The sequence below is a fragment of the Macaca fascicularis genome, chromosome 6, assembly GCF_037993035.2.
Source record: "Macaca fascicularis isolate 582-1 chromosome 6, T2T-MFA8v1.1".
NCBI classification, from domain to species: domain Eukaryota; kingdom Metazoa; phylum Chordata; class Mammalia; order Primates; family Cercopithecidae; genus Macaca; species Macaca fascicularis.
In genome coordinates this window covers 166,995,092-167,018,321 of record NC_088380.1, presented here as the reverse complement: position 1 = coordinate 167,018,321, position 23,230 = coordinate 166,995,092, and the positions used below count along the sequence as shown (strand labels likewise).

Below are 23,230 nucleotides of genomic sequence, written 5' to 3'. Positions count from 1 at the left end.
CTTTTGGCCAGCTTCTTGGTCATTCAGGTTTATGATTTCTTTGTTTTTTATATCTCAGTTGTATTTTTATAACTCCCCAGTTTATTTTGTTTTTTAAATTTTATTATTATTATTATTATTATTATTATTATTATTATTTTGAGACAGGGTCTTGCTCTGTGGCCCAGGCCAGAGTGCAGTGGCACAACCACAGCTCACTGCAGCCTTGACCTTCTGGGCTCAAGGGATCCTCCCACCTCAGCCCCCTGAGAAGCTGGGACTACAGGCACCTGCCACCATACCCAGCTAATTTTGGTATTTTTTGTAGAGATGAGGTTTCACCATGTTGCCCAGGCTGATCTCAGACTCCGGAGCTCAAGCAATCTGACTGCCATGGCCTCCCAAAGTGCTGAGATTACAGGTATAAGCCACTACACCTAGTCGAGTTTAATTTGAAAAGTATTTTCTGACATCTATATGAATTTAACAGAATTACCTCAAAGTATACAGAAAGTACCTGTATTTGCCAGTAAATATGAAATGCTGATGAAAGAATACTTAATATACCAATATTTAAGCATGTCAACGTAATAGAACTTTTTCCAACTTTTTAAATTATTTTTCCCACCTAACCCAATTTATATTTGACATTTGGGTTACATGTGCATATAGAAACAGACCTATTACACAACTGACCATGGATCAACTAGCATACAAGTGTCCTTCCTGGATGTAATTAAGTTTCAGAGGCAGCATGGTTCAAATGGGAGCAAATGAGCTGACCTCCTCATGAAATAAACTAGGCAAAAAATCAAGAAGTATTAAAGTTGCTAAAGACTGATTCCAAATCTTTTATTTCTTCCTTTTTTTTATTTTTTATTTTGAGACAGGGTCTCACTCTGTTGCCCAGGCTGGAGTACAGTGGTCCAATCTTGGCTCACTGCAACCTCCACCTCCCAGGTTCAAGCAATTCTGCGTCAACCTCCGGTAGCTGGGAGTATCGATGCGTGCCACCATGCCCAGCTAATTTTTGTATTTTTAGCAGAGACAGGGTTTCACCATGTTGGCCAGGCTGGTCTCCAGCTCCTGGCCTCAAGTGATCCACCCGCCTCGGCCTCCCAAAGTGCTGGGATTACAGGCATGAGCCACCCACACAGCTTCTTCCCTATCTTTTAAATATACAAGTGTGCACTGTGGGTGTGTGTGAATTAAAACGATTCTAGACTGTGAGCTCCTATGGGCGGAGTTATTGTCACTCCATAAAAAGCCCTAGGGCAAAAAGATGAAGGTAGTGCAGGAAGCAGAGGGCGCCTGTCCTCCAGCCATCATCAAACCCACTGAAGAGGCAGACCCGATTATCTTAAGTCTTAGTGGGCTTAGATACTGACCTGGGCCTTCAAGGGAGGTTTTACTCCATTGTGTTTTGTTTTGTTGTTTTATGTTGTTTGTTCCACTATTTTTGTAATTGGGACAAAGTGAGAGGCTCAACTAATCTAAGAACACTTAATATACCCCAGAAACTGTCTGAATCAATGATTTTTAGTCTTCTGCCAAGCACAACTGATTTCCATCTGCAATTATTTTTTAAGGTAAGAAACAGTAAGTCAGTGAAGAAAGAGCTAGGACCTTGGGCTGTGGAACACTATTATACTTTAGCTTGTCCACTGAGAGATGCAGAGCCGAAGGCTGGGGTCTTGTCAGGTTGGCCGCAGCGGGGTACAGACCAGCCTCGGTGGGCTTCCCCCAAGAACGTTCTGCGGCACCTGACACACTGCTGGTACACCGTCTCAAAAGGCAGCCATTTCCATAATAAGGATCTGCATTAATGTTAGTTTTGTGGATCACAGCTCTCAAGTAGTTCAATTTTAGCTTTGCAGCTTTTAACTTGATTGCTTTTTCTATTCCTATCTCTGCTGGGCAACGTGGCTCATGGGAATGTCGTGCCTCTTCATGCAGCTGTGCCCTCAGTAGTCAGGGGATTCCCTATCTCATACCCAGATGTCACCGTGCTGTCTACCCTCCAATTCTCTGAAATGTTTTTTGGCTTTTTTTTTTTTTTTTTTTTTTTTTGAGCCAGAGTCTTGCTCTGTCGCCCAGGCTGGAGTGCAGTGGCGCAATCTTGACTCAGTCAACCTCCGCCTCCCAGGTTCAATTGATTCTCCTGCCTCAGCCTCCCACATAGCTGGATTACAGGTAAATGCCACCATACCCAGCTAATTTTTGTATTTTTAATAGAGATGGGGTTTCATCATGTTGGTCAGACTGGTCTCAAACTCCTGACCTCAGGTGATCTGCCCGCCTCGGCCTCCCAAAGTGCTGGGATTACAGGCGAGAGCCACCATGCCCATGCCTTTGAAATGTTTTGATCTGAAAACTGCTTCTGCAATGGGTGACCAACAGATGTTACCCAGATACACAAACAGCACTGGCTTAGGCACCTGCTCTGCCATCTCTCCGTGCGCAAAGGCACCCAGAGACTGCCCATGTGATTTATTTGAAGAAACATTGAAGGATTAACTTCAGGAACTGGTTCCCAAACTCAAATGAGAGTAAGGAAGCAGCATCCCCGTCTGAATGTCTGAACCATGTGAGTCGTAGACCTATACTTAGTATTTCTTTGTTCTGTGCAGCATTTCTTTGGCTTAGCTGTGTGAAGGGCTAGGACACCCAGACTTCTTTTCCAAGAAGAATCTGCTTCTTTCCAAACTAGCACTGCTGACTGAATGCCTGGATTAGGGTTAGGGTCAGGGTTCCAGTTCCTCCTGCCCTCAGGGTTCAAAGTCCATCTCTCCAAAGCTATTTCTGCTCTTCCCCTTAGTCCTTGTGGGACTGGCTCCTCACCCCCCCTCTTTTTTTTTCTGAGACAAAGTTGCTCTGTCACGCAGGCTGGAATGCAGTCGCATCATCTCAGCTCACTGCAGCCTCCGCTTCCTGGGTTCAAGTGATTATCCTGCCTCACCCACTCGGGTAGCTGAGATGACAGGCAAGCGCCACCATGCCCAACTAATTTTTGTATTTTTAGTAGAGGTGACGTTTCACCATGTTGGCCGGGCTGGTCTCAAACTCCTGACCTCAGGAGATCCTCCCGCCTTTGCCTTCCAAAGTGCTAGGATTACAGACGTGAGCCACAGCGCCTGGCCTGCTGCTCACCCTTTTATCAGTGATTTTCAACAGGGGTCATTTTTGACCCCCAGGGGACATTTGTCAATGTCTGTACACCCACTTGGTTGGAACTGAGGGGAGATACTACCAGCATATAGTGAGTAGAGGTCCAGGATGTTGCTAAACATCCTATACTGTACAGGAGAGCCCCTCATGGCAAAAATTGTCCAGCCCAAATGGCAATAGTATTGAGGCTAAGAAACCCTGCCATAGGTCTCAACTCACATGCTACCTCCCGAACAGGCCTTTGTAACAACCCTAGTCATTCTCTTGTTAGCTGTTCATTTTCTGCATGGTATTCAAACCATCCGAAATGACTGCATTAATTTGTTTACCTGATTTTACGGCTGTGCCCTAAACTACCTCCCGTCCCACCACCCCATATAATAATAGCTCCTGGTGACGGTGGCAATAGTCATTGCAGCTGGCATTTGTTAAGTACTTACTGTGTTTCAGGCACTTGCTCATACTATTTCTTACAGCCATCCTAGTAACCCTACAAAATAGGAAGTATTATTAGCTGTGTTTTACAGATCAGAAAATAAGGGCGCAGAGAGGTTGTTTGCCTAAGGACAGCAGCGGCAGTGAAGGAGCCACAGTTCAAGCCCACGGCGTCTCAATCTGCCACCATCCTGTGCTCCTGACTCAATGGCTTTGGAATGCCAGAGGCAAAGGCTCCGTGGCTGGCCCAGCTGGCCAGCCACTCGCCTGGTAGGGAACACCCCACCAGGGCAGGACCATGGACACGGGTTCATAAAAGCAAAGAGTTGCCTGGCGTTCACACTCCTGATTCATGGCTGGGGTTCTCAGAGCACACTCACCAGCAGACACAGAACCGTAGCTCCTTGCACATCTGCCACCGGCTAACATGATTTGCGGCTCCATCTGTCTGCTTCTAATACGCTCGGATCTGGGAGGGGCTCCCTGAGCTCCCAGCCCCATCTGTGAAGGTGAAGACGGGGACCAGGCTTGGGGCCTCCCCAGACCTTCCCCCAGGAGGGGACCTGCCTCAGTGCCGGCTCAGACCAGCTCCAGGTACCATCCAGCTTGTCAAACAGCCTAAAGAGCTGCCCTCCTCTTTGCCAGCAACCAGCATCCTTGTGTTTCTGAGGCAATCCCTGGCACCAGGTGCCTGGAAGAGAATCTTAGCAGCCCTCATGAACCAGGGTCTGTTCCTCAGAGTAGACCCTTGTGAACCGAATTTCAGCAGAAGGCAGCAAAGCATTTGGTAGGTGTCTCAGGTCAAATGCCCACCAGGGCCAGGTAGGTACCATGTGTGTGCAAATCCAGCTGGATGACTGACAGTGCGAGGTGGTGGGGACTGTGTCGAGCTGTAATGTAAAGTCAGTGTCCCCCTAGAGGATATGATGGATATGATGTCTACTCAGTTCCTACCTGGTATTCTTTTTTTTTTTTTGAGACGGAGTCTCCCTCTGTCACCCAGGCTGGAGTGCAGTGGCACGATCTCGGCTCACTGCAAGCTCCGCCTCCCGGGTTCATGCCATTCTTCTGCCTCAGGCTCCCCAGCAGCTGGGACTACAGGCACACGCCGCCATGCCCTGCTAATTTTTTTGTATTTTTAGTAGAGACGGGGTTTCACCGTGTTAGCCAGAATGGTCTTGATCTTCTGACCTCGTGATCCGCCGGCCTCGGCCTCCCAAAGTGCTGGGATTACAGGCATGAGCCACGGCGCCCGGCCTCTACCTGGTATTATCTTTCAGAGATGTAAGCTCCATGTTTCCAGATAAGCTGGGATTCTGTGCTTTCTAGGAAATTAATTTTTTAAACTTTTTTAAATCAAATTTAAAACATTTTAACAAATAGCCGATAAAACATTTTAAGTTAGAGTGGAATCTAAGATGGGTGTGGTGGCTCACGCCTGTAATCCCAGCACTTTGGGAGGCCGAGGCAGATGGATCACCTGAGGTCAGGAGTTCGAGACCAGCCTGGCCAACATGAAACCCTCTCTCTACTAAAAATACAAAAAATTAGCCAGGCATCATGGCAGGCACCTGTAATCCCAGCTACTTGGGAGGCTGAAGCAGGAGAATCACTTGAACCAGGGAGGCAGAGGTTGCAGTGAGTGGAGATTGCGCCACTGCACTCTGGCCTGGGCAATAAGAGTAAAACTCTCTCTCAAAAAAAAAAAAAAAAGAGTGGAATCTAGACAAGAACACAGAGCCTGAGAGGTGAGAGGTCTGAGAGCGTCTGGTCTTGACGATAACCCTCTCTCCATTCTGAACCTCTGTCCCCTCATTTTAAGGGGAAGGCTGCCAACCTGGTGTATGGTTCAGGTGTATGGTAAGGAAGCCTGGGACATGTGATATCATCATTCAGCAGTGAATTCCACAAGGACCACTGGAAATAAGTGGACCCCCCCTTCTTTAGGGCTCAGGTGAGACAGCTTCACCTCCCTCCAACCCAGCTCCCACTTCAAAGGAAGAACTCAAGTGGCCAGGCTTCTCCTGGGCCAACTATGGCTGGTTGTAGGTCCCTGCCCTTGTCAGAGACACACAGGCAGGACATCTGGAAGTCAGGCCTTCTGCTGCTCCCCAGCTGTGTGGACTTAGGCAGGTAATTTCCCTTTTCTAGAGCTCAGTTTCTCCATCTGTAAATGAGAGGGTGGGACTGGAACGGTCTCCCAGGTCATACCTAGCAAGGGAGCATGTCCCAGTGGCAGTCCATGGTCTTGTTACCTAGAGTCAGGTCCAGCAGGTCTGAGATGGGAGGTTTCCCAGGAAAAGCTCGTTCATAGCCAGGCTTGGACACTTCTCCCTGCTCTAAAGCCCTACCCTGTATGTGCCAGTTCTCACCAGTAGATCTTTCAAGAAGAGCCTTTAATAGCTCCTTTGTGCACACTTACTATGCGGCAGGCCCTGTCTTTGGCACTTTCCTCATGCTCTTATCCTTACTCCTCTTTTGCCCTCACAACGCCACCATGAGCTAGTTGGATTATCACCATTGCCTAGATGAGGATACGAGGATCCGGGAGGCTGAAGGTCTCACCATGCCATGTCACCCTTAGGTGACACACAGCCACACGAAGGCCCAGTCACTCAAGATTTCACTGCTCCTTCCCCCCAAACACATCAGGTATCCAAGGAATGGCAGGCAGGTGGCAGAGTGCCACCTAATGGTGATCTTCTTCTTTTTTTTTTTTTTTTTGATTTTTTAAAGACATTGTCTGGCTCTTTCCCCCAGGCTGGAGTGCAGTGGCGTGATCTCAGCGCACTGCAACCTCTGCCTCCTGGGCTCAAGCCATCCTCCCGCCTCAGCCTCCCAAGTATCTGGAACTACAGACGCACACCACCAAGCCCAGCTAAGTTTTTTGCATTTTTTGTAGAGACAAGGTTTCACCGTGTTATCTAGGCTGGTCTCAAACTCCTGAGCTCAAGCGATCTGCCCACCTCCGTCTCCCAAAGTGCTTAGATCACAGGCATAAGCCACTGCGCCCAGCCCTAGTGGTGATCTTTAAAGATGCTATGAGTAGCTCCCAAGTTCACCAAAGGAGCTTGCCAGGAGGGAGGCAGGTGCCCAGGCAGAGTGGGAGAGATGGCTCCCAAATGCCAGGGTGAAGGTCAGAGAGACCCTGTGGTAAAGGGCACCTGAACCAGGTCTGTGGAATGGGAAGTCCTTCTAGCTTGTTGCACAGTGCAGCAAATGATGAAGCCAATCTAACTTTCTGGGAGTCACGAACATGGATTAAAAAAATACTTTTTTGAAACGGGATCTCACTCTGTCACCAGGCAGCAATGCAGTGGTGCAATCATGGCCACTGCAGCTTCGACCTCCTCGGGCTCAGGTGATTGTCCCACCTCATCCTCCCAAGTAGCTGGGACTAAAGGCACATGCTACCATGCCGGCTAACTTTTGTATTTTCATAGAGATGGGGTTTCACCATGTTGCCCAGGCTGGTTCTTGAACTCCTGGCTCAGTGATCTGCCCGCCTTGTCCTCCCAAAGCATGGATTTTTACCCTTTATCCTTGTAACTCCCCTGTGACCAAGGAAGGGAAGGTCTTACTAACTCATTTTACACATGACCAAGATGAGGCTCAGAGAGGTCCAGTGACTCACAAGTTGGTGACAGAGGCATTCCTAACCCTTTGATTGCACTGACCTGAGAGTGATGGTTGTGATGATGGAGGTGATGGTAGAACTAACATTGAGTGACTTTGAGCAACTCTATCAGGTAAGTACAGTTGTTATTCCCATTGACAGGTGAGGAAACTGAGGCTCAGAGAAATGCATGAACTTACCTCAAGGTGACACAGCTACTAGGTGATAAAGAAAAGATTCAAATCCTAGTAATGTGACTCCAAAACCAAATCTCTTTTTTTTTTTTTTTGAGACAGAGTCTCGTTCTGCCACCCAAGCTGGAGTGCAATGGCACATCTCGGCTCACTGCAGCCTCCACCTCCTGGGATCAAGTGATTTTCCTGCCTCAGCCTCCCAAGTAGCTGAGATTACAGGCACGTGCTACCACACTTGGCTAATTTTTGTATTTTTAGTGGAGATGGGGTTTCACTGTGTTGGCCAGGCTAGTCTCTTAACTCCTGACCTCAAGTGATCTACCCGCCTCAGCCTCCCAAAGTGCTGGGATTATAGGTGTGAGCCACTGTGCCCATCCCCAAAGCTCTTTTTTTTTTTTGAGACAGGGTCTCACTCTGTCACCCAGGCTGGAATGCAGTGGTGCAATCATGGCTCACTGCAGCCTTGACTTTCCCGGGCCCATTCTATCCTCCCACCACAGCCTCCCAAGTAGCTGGGACCACAGGCATGTGCCAACATGCCCAGCTAATGTTTTAATTTTTTGTAGAGATGAAGTCTCCTTATGTTCTCAAACTCCTGGGCTCAAATGGTCCTCCTGTCTCAGCCTCCCAAAGTGCTGGGATTACAGGTGTGAGCCACCGCACTCGGCCCAGAGTCAAAGCTCTTAACCACTGGCTCTTCTGGCTGAGGAATCCTCCCTGCCAAGATGCCAATGACATAGGTGCTTTTCTCCAGCTTGCCTTATTCTATTTACCCACACTGAGAAACTGTAGCTGCATTGGTGGGTGAAGCCCACACCCAGATTACTCTCAGAGACTCACTCACTCACTGCTGTGTGACTTTGGATGAATTTCTTTTCCTCTCTGATCCTCAGTTTCCATGTCTGTGAAATACAGAGTTTAAACTAGTTGAGAGCTGAGGTCCTGCTTTTCCATTGTCTGTGAATCTGTGAGTTTATAACAACACATGCTTCAGACTTTCTCCCCCGGCTGGGGGCTGTGGCTTACGCCTGTAATCCCAACACTTTGGGAGGCCTAGGCAGGGGGATCACGAGGTCAGGAGATCGAGACCATCCTGACCAACATGGTGAAACCCCGTCTCTACTAAAAATACAAAAATTAGCTGGGCGTGGTGGCACGTACCTGTAATCCACGCCACTCATGAGGCTGAGGCAGGAGAATCGCTTGAACCAGAGAATCAGAGGTTGCAATGAGCTGAGATCACATTACTGCACTTAAGCCTGGTGACAGAGCAAGACTCTGTCTCAAAAAAAAAAAAAAAAAAAAAAAGATTTTCTCCCCTGCCAACAATTTGAATTTGTTCCTGAATCAATTACAGGAGTAAAACTTCTACCTTCTCTCTTCCGTCTCTCCCTCCCTCCCTCTCTCTCTCCTCTTCCTTCCTCTTTCTCTCTCTCCCCTTCTCTCAATTTTCAGCCTAATTATAGTTAACTCTGTTATTTAGAGACTTATTATCCAAGCTCATTATGAGTAATTATTCAGTCTGGAGGGGAAACAGCAACACTGCTAGTTTAATTTAATGCTTACCTAGTTCACTTAATTAGTAATAAGTCTTGGCAAAACGGTGGAATTCATGGGTCCTTGCTGGGTGGGTGGGGAGAGGCTGTGTATTGTTCTTAGAAAGATAAGGTTTCAAAGTAGAATGTGGGAGGAGGCAAGAAAAGGCTGCCTGTGACCTGGGCCGTGACATCTGTCCAGGTTGAGGCTGGCCCACAAGAGTGAAAGGCTGCAAATTGCACAGAGCTAGAAGGACCTTAGGTCAGGTAGCACTTATTAGGCCCCTTCTGTGTGCCATACCCCATGCAAAGCTCTGGACAAACCTTATTCCTTATGTCTCACATGTGGGACTTGTACATTCGAAATAATGTAAGTACTACCTGCCTTCGGTAATTCAACTCTTATAGTGAGTACGTTCTCCTTTCAGTAGTATCTCAGGAATTTTGATAAGTTAAGGATAAATTTTCCCATTTGATACCACTATATCTTTTACCTCTCTCACCCTTTTCACAAAGGGAGGCCTTAGGCCCAGGGCCTTGGGCAGGCAACAGAATCTGGCTAGAAGTCAACATTGTTCAGCTTTGATTTTTTAAATAGTTTTAAATTATGGCAAATAACAGTGGTTGTGTATGTATGGAAGTGACATGATTTTCCATTATAGTAAAAATAAGTGAATTGTCATATAGAAAAATACAGGGTAGCCGGGCACAGTGGCTCACACCTGTAATCCCAATACTTTGGGAGGCCGAGGCAGGTGGACCACCTGAGGTCAGAAGTTTGAGACCAGCCTGACCAACGTGGAGAAACCCTGTCTCTACTAAAAATACAAAATTAGCCAGGCGTGGTGGCACTTGCCTATAATCCTAGCTACTTGGGAGGCTGAGGCAGGAGAATCGCTTGAGCCCAGGAGGCAGAGGTTGCGGTGAGCCAAGATCATGCCATTGCACTCCAGCCTGAGCAATAAGGGCAAAACTCTGTCTCAAAAAAAAAAAGAAAAAAGAAAAGAAAAATATTGGGTAAAAAAGAGGTCAAGGTGGTACCCAGATGTGGTAACACTTCTAAGGAGAGAGGAGGATGAAAAAAGTCCCCTTCAGGATTCTGGATTAGAGATTGTCCCAGGACATCTGCCAAACCCAAACGTTGCCTCAGAATGCTTCTCAACCCAGGACTCCAGGCACCAGATGTCAGGGTGACCCCGCCCCCGCCCCCCTTCCCAGCCCCCCCGTAGCCTCTCGAAGTTCTTCCCAGGCACCCCGCCCAAGCCCTGTGAGTCAAAACCAGGACACTCCAGTACCTCCTGCCCCTCCCATCACCCCATCGCCCCTTTGCCATCTCATAGACCACTGATGCCCCTCAGCCCGTCATTGGTCCCCCTGGACCCCCTTTGTACCCCTCAGTGGGTAAACTGAGGACCAAAGGGATGACTCCACAGCGAATAACAGCAGAACCCTGGCCAAGCTGAAACAGCTTCCCTGGGCGAGCCCTGGTCCATCCCTACTTTGAGCTTTGGAGCCCAGCAGCCGGGGCCCTTCCTAAAGGAACAGCTCCCACCCCACAACCCCCAAGTCCTGATATGCCTGTCCTGTGGCCCATCCGAGAATCAATGTGTTACCTTTCCCAGCTGACTTTGTCTCCATAAAGGAACCTTCAAGCAGCACAGAGTAGTGGGTGGCAGAGTGGGGCGAAGGGGCCACAGAAGTGTGCCCACTATGCTTCCTGTGCGCCACCTTCAGCCTCACCCAGAGAGCAGGAGCATTGCAGTCATCCACATTCATGTCTTGCTCTGCCATGACGTGAATCCCACAGGGATCTCAGGGCCAATGTGTGGCCCATGTGGCCACCCTTGGGGGCTTTCCCACCCTCACCCAGCCAGAGCCCATCCCAAGACACCAGAAAAGAAAAACAAAGAGGTTCTGGAGCGAGCAGCATCTGTCCTTGTATCAGTTTTATTGGCGGGTTTGTAGCTCCCTGGGCCGGGCCTGGATGCCTAGGCCAGTCTCTTGCTCACGCGCTCATAGGTCACGCCTCCGATGGTGGAGACCTGAAAGAAGCCGCCGGGACAGAGGGAGTCAGTGGCCCACCCCAAGGTAGCCAGGAGGCACCGCTGAACAAAGATGAGCCTCCAACCCCAGCCTTGAGTAGATGAGAGTCAGGTGCACCACTTCTTTGGGCCTCAGTTTCCCAATTTGTTCCAGGAGTCAGTGTGCGGACTCCCTGTGATGAATGGTAACCAGCTGTGAGGGGTGATGTGACTCTGGGTGTGGAACCCTGCACCTCTGTTCCTCTCCATTCACCCATGATTCCCCTGCATGATTCCATTTAATCCTCCCAACAGCCCTGTGAGGTTGTTCTCATTGTACAGATGAGAAAATGGAAGTTTAGAGAAGTCAAGTAACCCTTCCAAGGCCACACGCCATGGCTGCACTGCACAGTGTTTATGGGTACCTGTCACGTGCTCGGTGATGGGAAGATACAGTCCCTACTCTCTGGAAGCCTAAGGTTTAGTGGGAGAGGCAGGCGGGGGCATGCAGTTCATTGAAGGCCCACAGTGTGTGGTGCCCGGGGCTCCCTGCCGTGGAGCTGTGCTGCCATTGGAGGTGCACGTGTCATCAGCTGGTTCGCACACCCAGCAGAGGAAAGCAGCATTTCCATGAGAAGGGCGGGTAGCAAACAGAGAGCTGTGGGAGAGCCCAGAGGAGGCAGGGAGCCACTGACTAGGTAACAGGACGGGGAATTGGCTGTTGGACAGAAGCCTGCAGAACTGGATTTGGAAAAGCAAACAGGAGAAAGGGAGTTCAGAGGAGAGAAACCACATGGCACAGAAAGGGAGATAGGAACGGCTCTGGCCAGCTCAGGAGCAGTAGCTGGTCCAGGGGGGCTGGGCAGTAAGGCCATGGAAGGTCAAGTTTGGTCCTGATTCATGACAAAGGGCAGCAGTGTGAAGTGATGTGTGACTTGCATATGGGATGGATGCAAGGTGGGGGAGAGGTGGAATCAGAGGAGGCTGGGGCTTAGTGTAGGGGAGAGGTGATGAGAACATTGCAGGGGTGCTGGTGGCAGAAGGCAGGAGGGATGCTTACAAAATGCACTGTCTGTTGGTAGAGAAGTGGGGCGGTGCCAGGATGATTCTGGGCCTCTAGAGATGGGAGATTTGCAATCAAGACAGCTCCTCTCAGGGCCTAGTCATGGAACTTTGTTTATGTGTGCGCGTGCCTGGGTCTATGTGCATGCATATGTGTGTGTGCCTGGCTGTGTCATGTGTGTGTGTGCATGACGACCCTGAACTCCAGCCACTGCCCACACCACATGGGCTCCATGATGAGGAACCTCTGGGTATTGACAAGCAGGTTCGCTCAGCTTGGGAAGATCAATTCTCTTTTCAGGCCCAAATCTGCTTCCAATTCTCCTGCCCTATGCTCTCCCTGCACACCTCACAGGCTGGGGGACTTTGCTGCTTCTGGGAGTTATTGACTGACATTTCATGTAAAAATGCATCAAAAGCCCTTTCATTAGATTCTTCGAAATGTCAGTTTTCACCCAGGAGAAGAGGCATATAGTCACTTTTGTTCTTTTTACAGTTTTTCAACACTGTACATCTATTAATTTTTAGACTTTTTTTTTTTTTTTTTTTTTTTTTTTTTGACAGAGTTTTGCTCTTGTTGCCCAGGCTGGAGCGAGCACATTCTCTACTCACTGCAACATCCACCTCCCGGATTTAAGCGATTCTCCTGCCTCAGCCTCCTAAGTAGCTGGGATTACAGGTGTGCACCACCACACTCGGCTAATTTTTTTTTGTATTTTTAGTAGATACTGGGTTTCACCATGTTGGCTGGGCTGGTCTTGAACTTCTGACCTCAGGTGATCCACTTGCCTCAGCCTCCCAAAGTGCTGGGATTAGAAGCATGAGCCATCACACCCAGCTAATTTTTAGATTATTTAACCAAAAATGTTAAAGGGGGATAAAAAAGACCCGTGGGCCTGGGCAGAAGAGGCAGGGGGCCTAGTCTAGAAGTCAACAGATGAGATCTGCCTCTGCATGTACTAGCTGTGTGGCCATGGCCAAGTCCCGTGCTATCTCTGAGCCTTGTAATGCTGCTCTCTCTGTAAAATGAGTATAATGGGAGGGCACGGAACCTCTTGGGCCGTGTTACGGACTCCATGTGTGTCCCCCAACCAAACCCATATGGTAAAGGTTGAAGCCCCAATGTGATGTTATTTGGAGATAGGACCTTTAGGAGGTGATTAGGTTATGAGGGTGGAGTCCTCATGAGGGATTAGTGCCCTTATAACAACAGACACACGGCCTGATACAGTGGCTCACGCCTGTAATCCCAGCACTTTGGGAGGCCAGGGCGGGCAGATCACTTGAGGTCAGGAGTTCAAGACCAGCCTGACCAATATGGTGAAACTCTGTCTCTAGTAAAATTACAAAAATTAGCTGGGTATGGTGGCACACGCCTGTAATCCCAGCTACTCAGGAGGCTGAGGCATGAGAATCATTTGCATGGGGGAAATGGAGGTTGCAGTGAGCTGAGATCACGCCACTGTACTCCAGCCTGGGCAACAGAGTAAAACTCCGTCTCAAAAAAAAAAAAAACAGGCCGGGCACAGTGGCTCATACTTGTAATCCCAGCACTTTGGGAGGCAGAGGGAGTACATATCATGGGGTCAGACCAACCTGGCCAATATGGTGAAACCCCGTCTCTACTAAAAATACAAAAATAGCTGGGCATGGTTGTGCGCACCTGTAATCCCAACTACTCGGGAGGCTGAGGCAGGAGAATTGCTTGAACCTGGGAGGTGAAGGTTGTAGTGAGCCAAGTTTACGCCACTGAACTTCAGCCTGGATGACAGAGCAAGACTCTGTCTCAAAAAAAAAAAACAAAAAAAAAAACAAAAAACCAGACACAAGAGAGATGATGTCTCCCTGTCATGTGAAGAAACCAGGACGGGGGCCCTCATAAGCCCCTGCCCATGCTGGCACCCTGAGCTTGTACTTCCCAGCCTCCAGAGCTGTTTGAAATAAGTGTCTGTGGTGTAAATCATTTACACCAGTGTCTGAGAGAGGCAGTGTGCTCCTTTCCTCTTGACAGGGCTTGAGATGAGGGCGCAAGGAAATGACAGACAGAGAGAGAGAAAGATCAAAGAAGGAGAAGCAAGGGGGTCACACAAACCCTGCCTCCCTCATCACGTCTTCCCTGCTGGAGAGCTTCAGGGAGGAGGGAAGGGCCCTTTCTAGACCAAACAGGACCCCAGAGGGTCTCTGACGCAGGTCACAGGCTCACAGTGAGGGAATGAAGTGTGGAAATGCCTTCTTTTCCCTGTTAACTTCACATCCATTTCTTCCACCTGGGGAAAACTTGGAGACCCACGGGAAAGAAACAGAAGTGAGAAGAAGGGCCTCCCAGGGCACCACCTCCTGTGTAGGAGGGTCCACAGATATGTGTGTTGGACCTGCCAATATTGAAAGAATTTTTTAATTAGTTGCCAATATTTAATAGTGTGGAGATTTCACATGGAAGTGCAAATTTCCATCTTCTCTGGATAAATCAGAAGATCTGGTAGAAGGCGCCTGATGTCCCTCATGGAAATGGAGTGGAGTGCTGGCTGTCCCTGGAGGAGCCCACCTGAACCACCTCCTTTACATTCTGGGAAGGATCTTCCGGGCTTCCAGTCTTGTGCCTCAGAGGTGGCTGAGTGTAAGTGCTGCAGTCAGGCTGCTTAGCATCAAATCCCAGCTCTGTCATCAAAGCTGTGTGCTCCCTCACTTAGCTTCCCCGTGCCTCAGTCTCCTCCTAAAATGGAGACCAAAATCCCCACCTAACAGGGTTATGTGAAGACCAAATGACATCATGTGCATCCAGCACTCAGCATAGAACCTGGCACAAGGGAAGTGCTGGTAAAGCCAGCTGCCCAGAGGCCTACCTCTGAGGGGCTGTGGCCAGGAGACAGACAAATGTCCAGTAATCATCCCAGGGACCAGCAGGACACTCACCTCCACCAGCTTGTCACCCACGATCTCTGAGGTCTGGTGATAGTTGGGGAAATTCACCACCAGCTTCCCGCCCTCCATCTGCACGGTGGCCTGGAATAGAAGCACAACATTAAGCCTGGGTTGTTGCAGGTGATTGGTAACTATCTGGGGCTGGTGGCACGGGGAGTAAGAAGAATTTACCAAGGCCAGGCGCAGTGCCTTACGCCTATAATCCCAGCACTTTGGGAGACTGAGGTGGGCAGATCACTTGAGGTCAGGAAGACCAGCCTGGCCAACGTGGTGAAACCCCGCTATTAAAAATACAAAAATTAGCCAGATGTGGTGGCTCATGCCTGTAATCCCAGTTACTTGGGAGGCTGAGGCACGAGAATTGCTTGAACCCGGGAGGCAGAGGCTGCAGTGAGCAGAGATTGTGCCACTGTGCTCCAGCCTGGGCAACAGAGCAAGACTGTCTCAAAAAAAAAAAAAAAAAAAAAAAAGAATTTACCAAGACAGTTGTAGGCAAAAAAAAAAGTCAGATTTCTTAGAGAAAGTATGAAAATATGTTGCAAGGGTGCACTGGGCAGGTCAGCAAGAGAGGAGCTGACTGCAAGGAGACAAAGTCTTGCTGGAGAGTTTATAGACTGTTGCTTATGCAGTGTGCTGAAGAGGGTTTTGTGCAGTACTGACAAAGCAAAGGTTATAGTGAGATAACTTACATATTTCTATCAGTGGAGGTGACGATAGCTGGGCACAGGAAGATTGTGAGTTATTTGCACAGGACAGGTATGTGTTCTGGACCATGAAGAAAGGCAGACTTATAGCTTATCTACTCTCCTTTTTTGCTTTCCCCTGCTGCCACCAGCCTGACTCCTTTTCTATAATTAGAACTCCACATGGGTCACCAGAGGCCTAATGATAGAGGCAAATAGCTGGGGTTCAAATCCCTGGTCCCAGCATGTTCTGGCTGCAGGGCCTTAGACCCATTACTTGGTATCCCTGAGCCTCAGTTTCTTCAGTTCTTTTTTTTTTTTTTTTTGAGGCGAAGCCTCGCCCCGTTCCCTGTTGCCCAGGCTGGAGTGCAATGGTGTGATCTCGGCTCACTGCAACCTCCGCCTCCCGGGTTCAAGTGATTCTCCTGCCTCAGTCTCCCAAGTAGCTGGGATTACAGGTGCCCGCCACCATGCCCCGCTAATTTTTGTAATTTTAGTAGAGACAGCATTTCACCATATTGGCCAGGCTGGTCTCGAACTCCTGACCTCGTGATCCACCTGCCTCGGCCTCCCAAAGTGCCGGGATTACAGGCCTGAGCCACCGTGTCCGGCCAGTTTCTTCACTTCTAAAACAAAAGCAAATGACTGTGTTTTTTCTTCTAGCATTCAATATGTGGCAGGCACTATGCCAGGTGCTTTCATGAACTGTCTTGTTTAATCTTCACCACAGCTCTTGGAGCCAGAGACTGTATGTAGTCTCCTTTTGCATACTAGAGATACGAGGCTCAGGGGAGTAAAATGACTTACCCAAGGCCCTACAATTGCTGGTGGGAAATCATGGTTTCAAACGCAGCCAAGGCTCACTCCAGGGCCCAGCCTCTTTATCTCTGTGCTACATAGAGAGGCAACATTAAAAAAGCACTTATGGCCGGGCACAGTGGCTCACGCCTGTAATCCCAGCACTTTCGGAGGTCAAGGTGGGCAGATCACAAGGTCAGGAGTTCGAGACCAGCCTGGCCAACATGGTGAAACCCCCGTCTCAGCTAAAAGTACAAAAATTAACCAGATGTGGTGGTGCATACCTGTAATCCTGGCTACTCGGGAGGCTGAGGCAGGGGAATCGCTTGAACCCGGGAGGCAGAGGTTGCAGTGAGCTGAGATCATGCCAACTGCACTCCAGTCTGGGTGACAGAGTGAATCTCAAAGGAAAAAAAAGCACGTATGCTCTCTAGTGCCTGGTGTGAAGGCCTGCCCCTGTTGTGTGACTAAGGCAAGGTATTTATTTATTTATTTATTTATTTATTTATTTATTTATTTTGAGATGGACTCTCACTCTGTCACCCAGGCTGGAGTGCAGTGGTATGATCTCAGCTCACTGCAACTTCTGCCTCCTGGGTTCAAGCGATTCCCCTGCCTCAGCCTCCTGAGTAGCAGGAATTACAAGTATGCACCACCATATCCAGCTAATTTTTGTATTTTTGGTAGAGACAGGGTTTCACCATGTTGGCCAGGCTAATCTCAAAATCCTGGCCTCAAGCCATCCACCCGCCTCGGCCTCCCAGAGTGCTGAGATTACAGGTAGGAGCCACTGTGTCTGGCCAGCAAGCTTTTTAATCCCATAATTTAGCCTTCCCCCTCAATCTAGGGAGAGTAATTGTAGCAATGTCATAGGATTAACTGCATTAAGATGAAAAATCTATTCAGCAAGAGTCTAGGTTATATTAAGTGTTCAGCAAGTGTTAGCTATTTTTCTTATTGTTTTGGTGCCCATTTTTGACCATTAAAAATCAGGAGCATTAAAGTGCCAAGTAACTCAAGCTCTTAATGCTGGAGGCCAAACTGGAGAAAGAAGCCTCAGCTTGGGAGCAGGGAGGCCGTGTTGGAGAAGGAGAAGTCGGGTGGAGGCCTGGGGAAGGACGGGGACAGCCAGTGGCCTCTCACCTTGAACTTCTTGCCCCCCATTGTCTGTATGTCGCTTTCCTTGCCAACAGTGAACTTGTTGGTCATGGTGTGTCCTCCGGAGTAGTGCTGGGACCAAGTGAAGTCCTGCCCATCCTGCTGCACCTCCGTGACGATCTTGAAGTTGCGGGCCTTTTCGATTACATCGCTGGAGAGCCCTGGACCCGGGGATAAGCAGAGTAGCCATATAAGAGCTGCTTTTAACCCTGTGGTTTGGGGAAAGAGCTTTCCTGCCCACCCCCACTGCCCTATCCCATGTACACGATAGGCTAGCCTGCAGGTTAAGAGCACAGTGCCTGAGACAGGTAATACATGTTGTGAGCCATGTGGCTGGGGGAAGTCACTCTCTGTATTCATCCTCAGTGTATTCATCCGCAAGACGGGGATAATAAGGCCCATCCCAAAGGGCTGTTACAAGAATTATATTCAATGTGAGTGTGTTTGTGAAGCTCCGGGCACATAATGGGTGCTCATCAATAATAACCAAGCTTCTGATAGTAATATAAATATAACGGAATCTTGCCAAGCTCGAGAAGTTCTGGAATTAATGAGACTTTCAAGACTGTGCCTTCTGGCCAGGTGAGGTGGTTCAGGCCTGTAATCCCAGCACCTTGGGAACCCAAGGCGGGCAGATCGTTTAAGGTCAGAAGTTCAAGACCAGCCTGGCCAATGTGGTAAAACCCCATCTCCACTAAAAATACAAAAAAAAAAAACATTAACTGGGGATGGTGGCAGGTGCCTGTAATACCAGCTGCTTCAGAGGCTGAGGCAAGAGAATCACTTAAACCCAGGAGGCAGAGGTTGCAGTGAGCGGGGATAGCGCCACTGCAGTCCAGCCTGGGCTACAGAGCAGGACTCCGTCCCCTACCCTCCACCAAAAAAAGATTGTGTCTTCTAATATTTTTGTTTTACAGATAAGGAAGTGAGCACCCAGAATGGGAAAGGGACTTCCCAGTATTTCATTGAAAGTTAATGACAGAATCAGTGTAGAACCGAGGTGGGCTCCCTTCCCATTCCACAACACGAAGCTGTCATGCTCCTTCAGGGCCACTGCCAGTGCATGACTCAGAGGGGCTCTCGACTCCTCCAGGTCCCAAGGCTCAATGGGCCTGGTCTCAGGGTTCCTTTGACCCAGCTGGCAGGCAAGAAGTGGCCACCAAGAGGGAGGGCATGGGTCCCCTTGAGCTGTCCTCTGAACCTTAAGAGTTACACTGCCTGAGACTTTTTAGATAGTGAGATACTGAGATTTCCACAAGATTGTCAGATCCACTGTCTCACTGGTTCCTCACAACAGACTCGTGTTACAAGTCAAGCAGTGAGAGAAGGAATGAAATCACTGGTATCTGTGCCCACAGTGTTTGGCACAGTAAGAGACCTGTGTGTGCTGAATGACTGTGTGAAGAAGTTGATTGTCAAACCTGGTCTCCACGCTAACCCTTTGGTTTCCTCTCCTAGGCAGGATGTGGTGAGACCACTCATCATAGGGTCCTGGGTGCCAATGGCCTCTGCCACTGACTTGGGCAAGTCACGCTGAGTCCCCATTGGTAACACTGAGATAGCCTTGCATATAGCTGGTGTTTGATAAATGTTTGACAGGCTGGGCGCATGGCTCACGTCTGTAATCCCAGCACTTTGGGGGGCCGAGGTGTGTGAATCACCTGAGGTTAGGAGTTTGAGACCAGCCTGGCCAACAGGGTGATACCCTGTCTCTACTGAAAACACAAAAAATTAGCCAGATGTGGTGGCATGCGCCTGTAGTTCCAGCTACTCGAGAGGCTGAGGCAGGAGAACTGCTGGAACCCAGGAGGCGGAGGTTACAGTGAGCTGAGATCATGCCACTGCACTTCAGCCTGGGAGACAGAGCAAGACTGCGTCTCAAAAATAAATAAATAAAAATAAAATAAATACATGCTTGACTAAATAAACATCAAATCTCTACTTCACCAACCAAGTTTCCACTTTACCAGTTACTAGCTGTGTGACTTTGGACTAGTTACTCAATTCTCTGGGCCTCAAGTTTTCCCTCAGTAAAGTGGAGATACTAATATATTCTATGTGTGTTTTAAAGTCAAAGAGTGTCTAGGCCGGGCACGGCGGCTCACACCTATAATCCCAGCACTTTGGGAGGTCAAGCCGAGTGGATCACCTGAGGTCAGGAGTTCAAGACCAGCCTGGCCAACATGGTAAAACCCCGTCTTAACTAAAAAATGACCAAAAAAATTTAGCCAGGTGTGGTGGTGCACACCTGTAATCCCAGCTACTGGGGAGGCTGAGGCAGGAGAATCACTTGAACCTGAGAGCCAGAGGTTGCAGTGAGCCGAGATGGTGTCATTGCACTCCAGCCTAGGTGACAGAGTGAGACTCTGTCTCAAAAATGAAATAAAATAAAATAAAGTTGAAGAGTGTCGGCCAGGCGTGGTGGCTCACGCCTGTAATCCCAGCACTTTGGGAGACCAAGGCGGGTGGATCACCTGAGGTCGGGAGATCAGGACCATGCTGGCTAACATGGTGAAACCCTGTCTCTACTAAAAATACCAAAAAAAAAAAAAAAAAAAAAAATTAGTAGGGCGAGGTGACGGGCGCCTGTAGTCCCAGCTACTTGGGAGGCTGAGGCAAGAGAATGGTGTGAACCTGGGAGGCAGAGCTTGCAGTGAGTGGGGATAGCGCCACTGCACTTCAGCCTGGGCGACAGAGCAAGACTCCGTCTCAAAAAAAGAAAAAAAAAGAGTGTCTGAGTTCTTATTATCCTCAGAGTCTGGGAGAAAGCAGTTGCTCAACAAATGTGTGAATGAATGAATGAAATCCTGTCCCACCGTGACAAACCAACCCCGAGGAAGGGATACCCAGGAGCTCACTCACCGAGGAGCTTCATGAACTCATCATAATTCTTCTCACTCTCCATCTCGAACTTGCCAGTGAAAGCCATGCTGCTGGGAGGCTGGAGCCAGAGAGCAGAGGGATGAGGAGAACGGTGGTGCTGAGGGGTCTGCTTTCCCAGCTTATAAACTCTCCCAGTTGCTGAGGCTCAGCCCCTAAGTCACCCCACTTCTTCTCCCTCCTGTCCTGAAGAGGAAGCACTCGCTGTTTTATGATGTGGGCAGGACCTGGAGGGACAGAGCCCCAAGGTTATTCACCCTGGGGAAGTGCTGCCATTGCCCGCAGGGTCAGGATGGCAATGAGTTTGAGGAGTCATCACCTCTCTGCCCGTCTCTCCCTCCATTCCCACACGCCCTGCCCTCAACCCATGCTCTCACCATCTCTCATCGCTCATGCACTCTCTCACTCTGCAACCAAAGCACTTGAGCACTTGCTGTGTGCAGGGCCAGCACTGAAGAAACACAAATGAACGAGACGCACACCTTTCCCAAAAGAGCCTTTGGTTTAGTCCAGAGACAAGCACACACCTGCAGAGAGTTCTTGTGTAAGCAGGATGTGATGTGCCCCAAGAGAAAAGCAGGTGGCTGACCTGGGGCATGGGGAAGGAGCAATGGTGTCCAGCAGGTGGCTGGTGCATGTTTGGGGAGGAGGTGGCATTTGGCACCCATCTTGGAGGACCAATAGGACTTGGATGTGTAGGGAAGCAGGAAGGTTGGAGGAGGCTCCGAACAAAGGGAGATGATATTCTAGGATGAGGGAACAGTGTGATGAAGATGGAAAGGGTCATGATGAAAGGAAACAGTGAGTCTGGCTGGAGCAAAGCAAACTTGAAGGACAACAGATGCCCCTAAGGGTGGAGATAATGCAACCGGAGTACAGCAGCCACCCATGGACCTAGGCAGCGCACCTGGAGGAGAAGGTGCCAGGTGCCTTGAAGATGCCTGTGTGCCAAGCACTGGGCTGGGAGCTGGATGAGTTTTATTTTGTTCAAGCTTCAGAGCTGGAAGGGGCTAAGGGTTCAGAATCTTGACTTCCATTTCTGCTCTGTCTCTCAGTAGCATTTCACATGCTGGGACTCTATCTCCTCAATGATCACTCCAGTCTATCTATGTTGTGAGATAGTCCTCTGCATTGGGCAAAATTGACAGTGCAAAGTATAAAAGACTCTGCAAAGGCTCTCATGATTATTATTTATTTATTTATTTATTTATTTATTTATTTTTGAGATGGAGTTTCACTCTTGTTGCCCAGGCTGGAGTGCAAAGGTGTGATCTCAGCTCACTGCAACCTCCGCCCCCTGGGTTCAAGCAATTCTCCTGCCTCAGCCTCCCGAGTAGCTGGGATTACAGTCATGCACCACCACACCCAGCTAATTTTGTATTTTTAGTAGAGAAGGGGTTTCTCCATGTTGGTCAGGCTGGTCTCGAACTCCCAACCTCAAGTGATCCGCCTGCCTCAGCCTTCCAAAGTGCTGGGATTACAGGTGTGAGCCACCGCACCTGGCCGATTATTATTAATTCAGGAAATCTCTGCATGTCTATTTCGTTTTCCCAAGCTTGCTCTCCATGAATCTCCCTCATTTCCATCTCAAGCTGAATTCAATACAGTTGCTGACTCCCAGACCTGGGACTAAGGAGTCTCTGAACGGATGAAAAACCAACTCTGCCGCATCTTACCAGGCTTTAATCTCCAATCTTGGAATTTCTAACTCCAGCCAGGACTCTTACTTTAGTCTAACAGGCAGGCAGACAGACAGACAGACAGACACACACACACACACACACACACACACACACATCATGGATTTTTCTAAGTTATGTATACAAAAATTTCAAATAATTCAGAGCAAGTGACAGTCCTGTCAGAGGTGACCTGTGATAATAGTTTGGTATCTCTCCTTCCAGGTTTTTTCTTTTCTTTTCTTTTTTTCTGAGACAGGGTCTCTGATTGTTGCCCAGGCTGGAGTGCAGTGTGTGATCTCAGCTCGCTGTAGCCTCGACCTCCCAGGCTCAAGTGATCCTCCCAACTCAGCCTCCCAAACAGCTGGGACTACAAGTACATGCCACCATGCCTGACTTTTTTTTTTTTTTTTTTTTTTTTTTGAGGTGAAGTCTCCCTCCGTTGCCCAGGCTGAAGTACAGTGGCGCAATCTTGGCTCACTGCAACCTCTGCCTCCCAGGTTCTCCTGCTTCAGCCTCCCAAGTAGCTGGAACTACAGGTGCGCCCCACCACACTCAGCTAATTTTTAGTAGAGACAAGGTTTCATCATGTTGGCCAGGCTGGTCTCAAACTCCTGAGCTCGGCTGAGCTGCCCACCTCGGCCTCCCAAAGTGCTGAGATTACAGGCATGGGCCACCACACCCAGCCCTTTTAGGCTTTTAAATGCACATATTTACTTTCTTGTATAAATGAGACTATATTGTTCTGTTACCTCTTGTTTATGTAATGATATAGGCACATGTCTATATCATTACAAAAGGGTATATCATATCCTGTTCAATAGCTCCAGAGTATTCTATCATATGTATGTCTCATAACTTACTTAGCTATTGCTGGATTTTTTAGGTTGTTTCTATCTTTTCCTATTATAAATAACTGTGATAAAAATATTCTTGTTCACACCTTTCACTGTACATGTCGGATTATTTACTAAGATTACTTGCTAAGGTGAATTCCCAGACATGAAATTCCTAGAACAAAGGGTTTTAGTGTTTAAAATTTGTATATATATTACTTTACTGCCTTTCAGAAAAGCTGTAGCAGTTTACACTCCCGCCTA

At 48.7% G+C, this 23,230-nt stretch overlaps 1 protein-coding gene and 1 pseudogene across 1 annotated transcript; both read right to left on the bottom strand.

Annotated features, from left to right (window-relative positions):
* Positions 1 to 1,624: 1,624 nt before the first annotated feature.
* On the bottom strand, positions 1,625 to 10,718 carry LOC123574170 (low molecular weight phosphotyrosine protein phosphatase-like; annotated as a pseudogene).
* Positions 10,719 to 10,858: 140 nt separating this feature from the next.
* FABP6 (fatty acid binding protein 6) lies at positions 10,859 to 20,634 on the bottom strand. Its single transcript, XM_005558427.4, has 4 exons — positions 20,434 to 20,634; positions 17,557 to 17,732; positions 14,924 to 15,013; positions 10,859 to 10,969 (listed from the first exon to the last, which is right to left on the bottom strand). The coding sequence occupies exons 1-4, from the start codon at positions 20,498 to 20,500 to the stop codon at positions 10,916 to 10,918; spliced, it is 387 nt and encodes a 128-aa protein (XP_005558484.1). The 5' UTR covers positions 20,501 to 20,634; the 3' UTR covers positions 10,859 to 10,915.
* Positions 20,635 to 23,230: the final 2,596 nt, after the last annotated feature.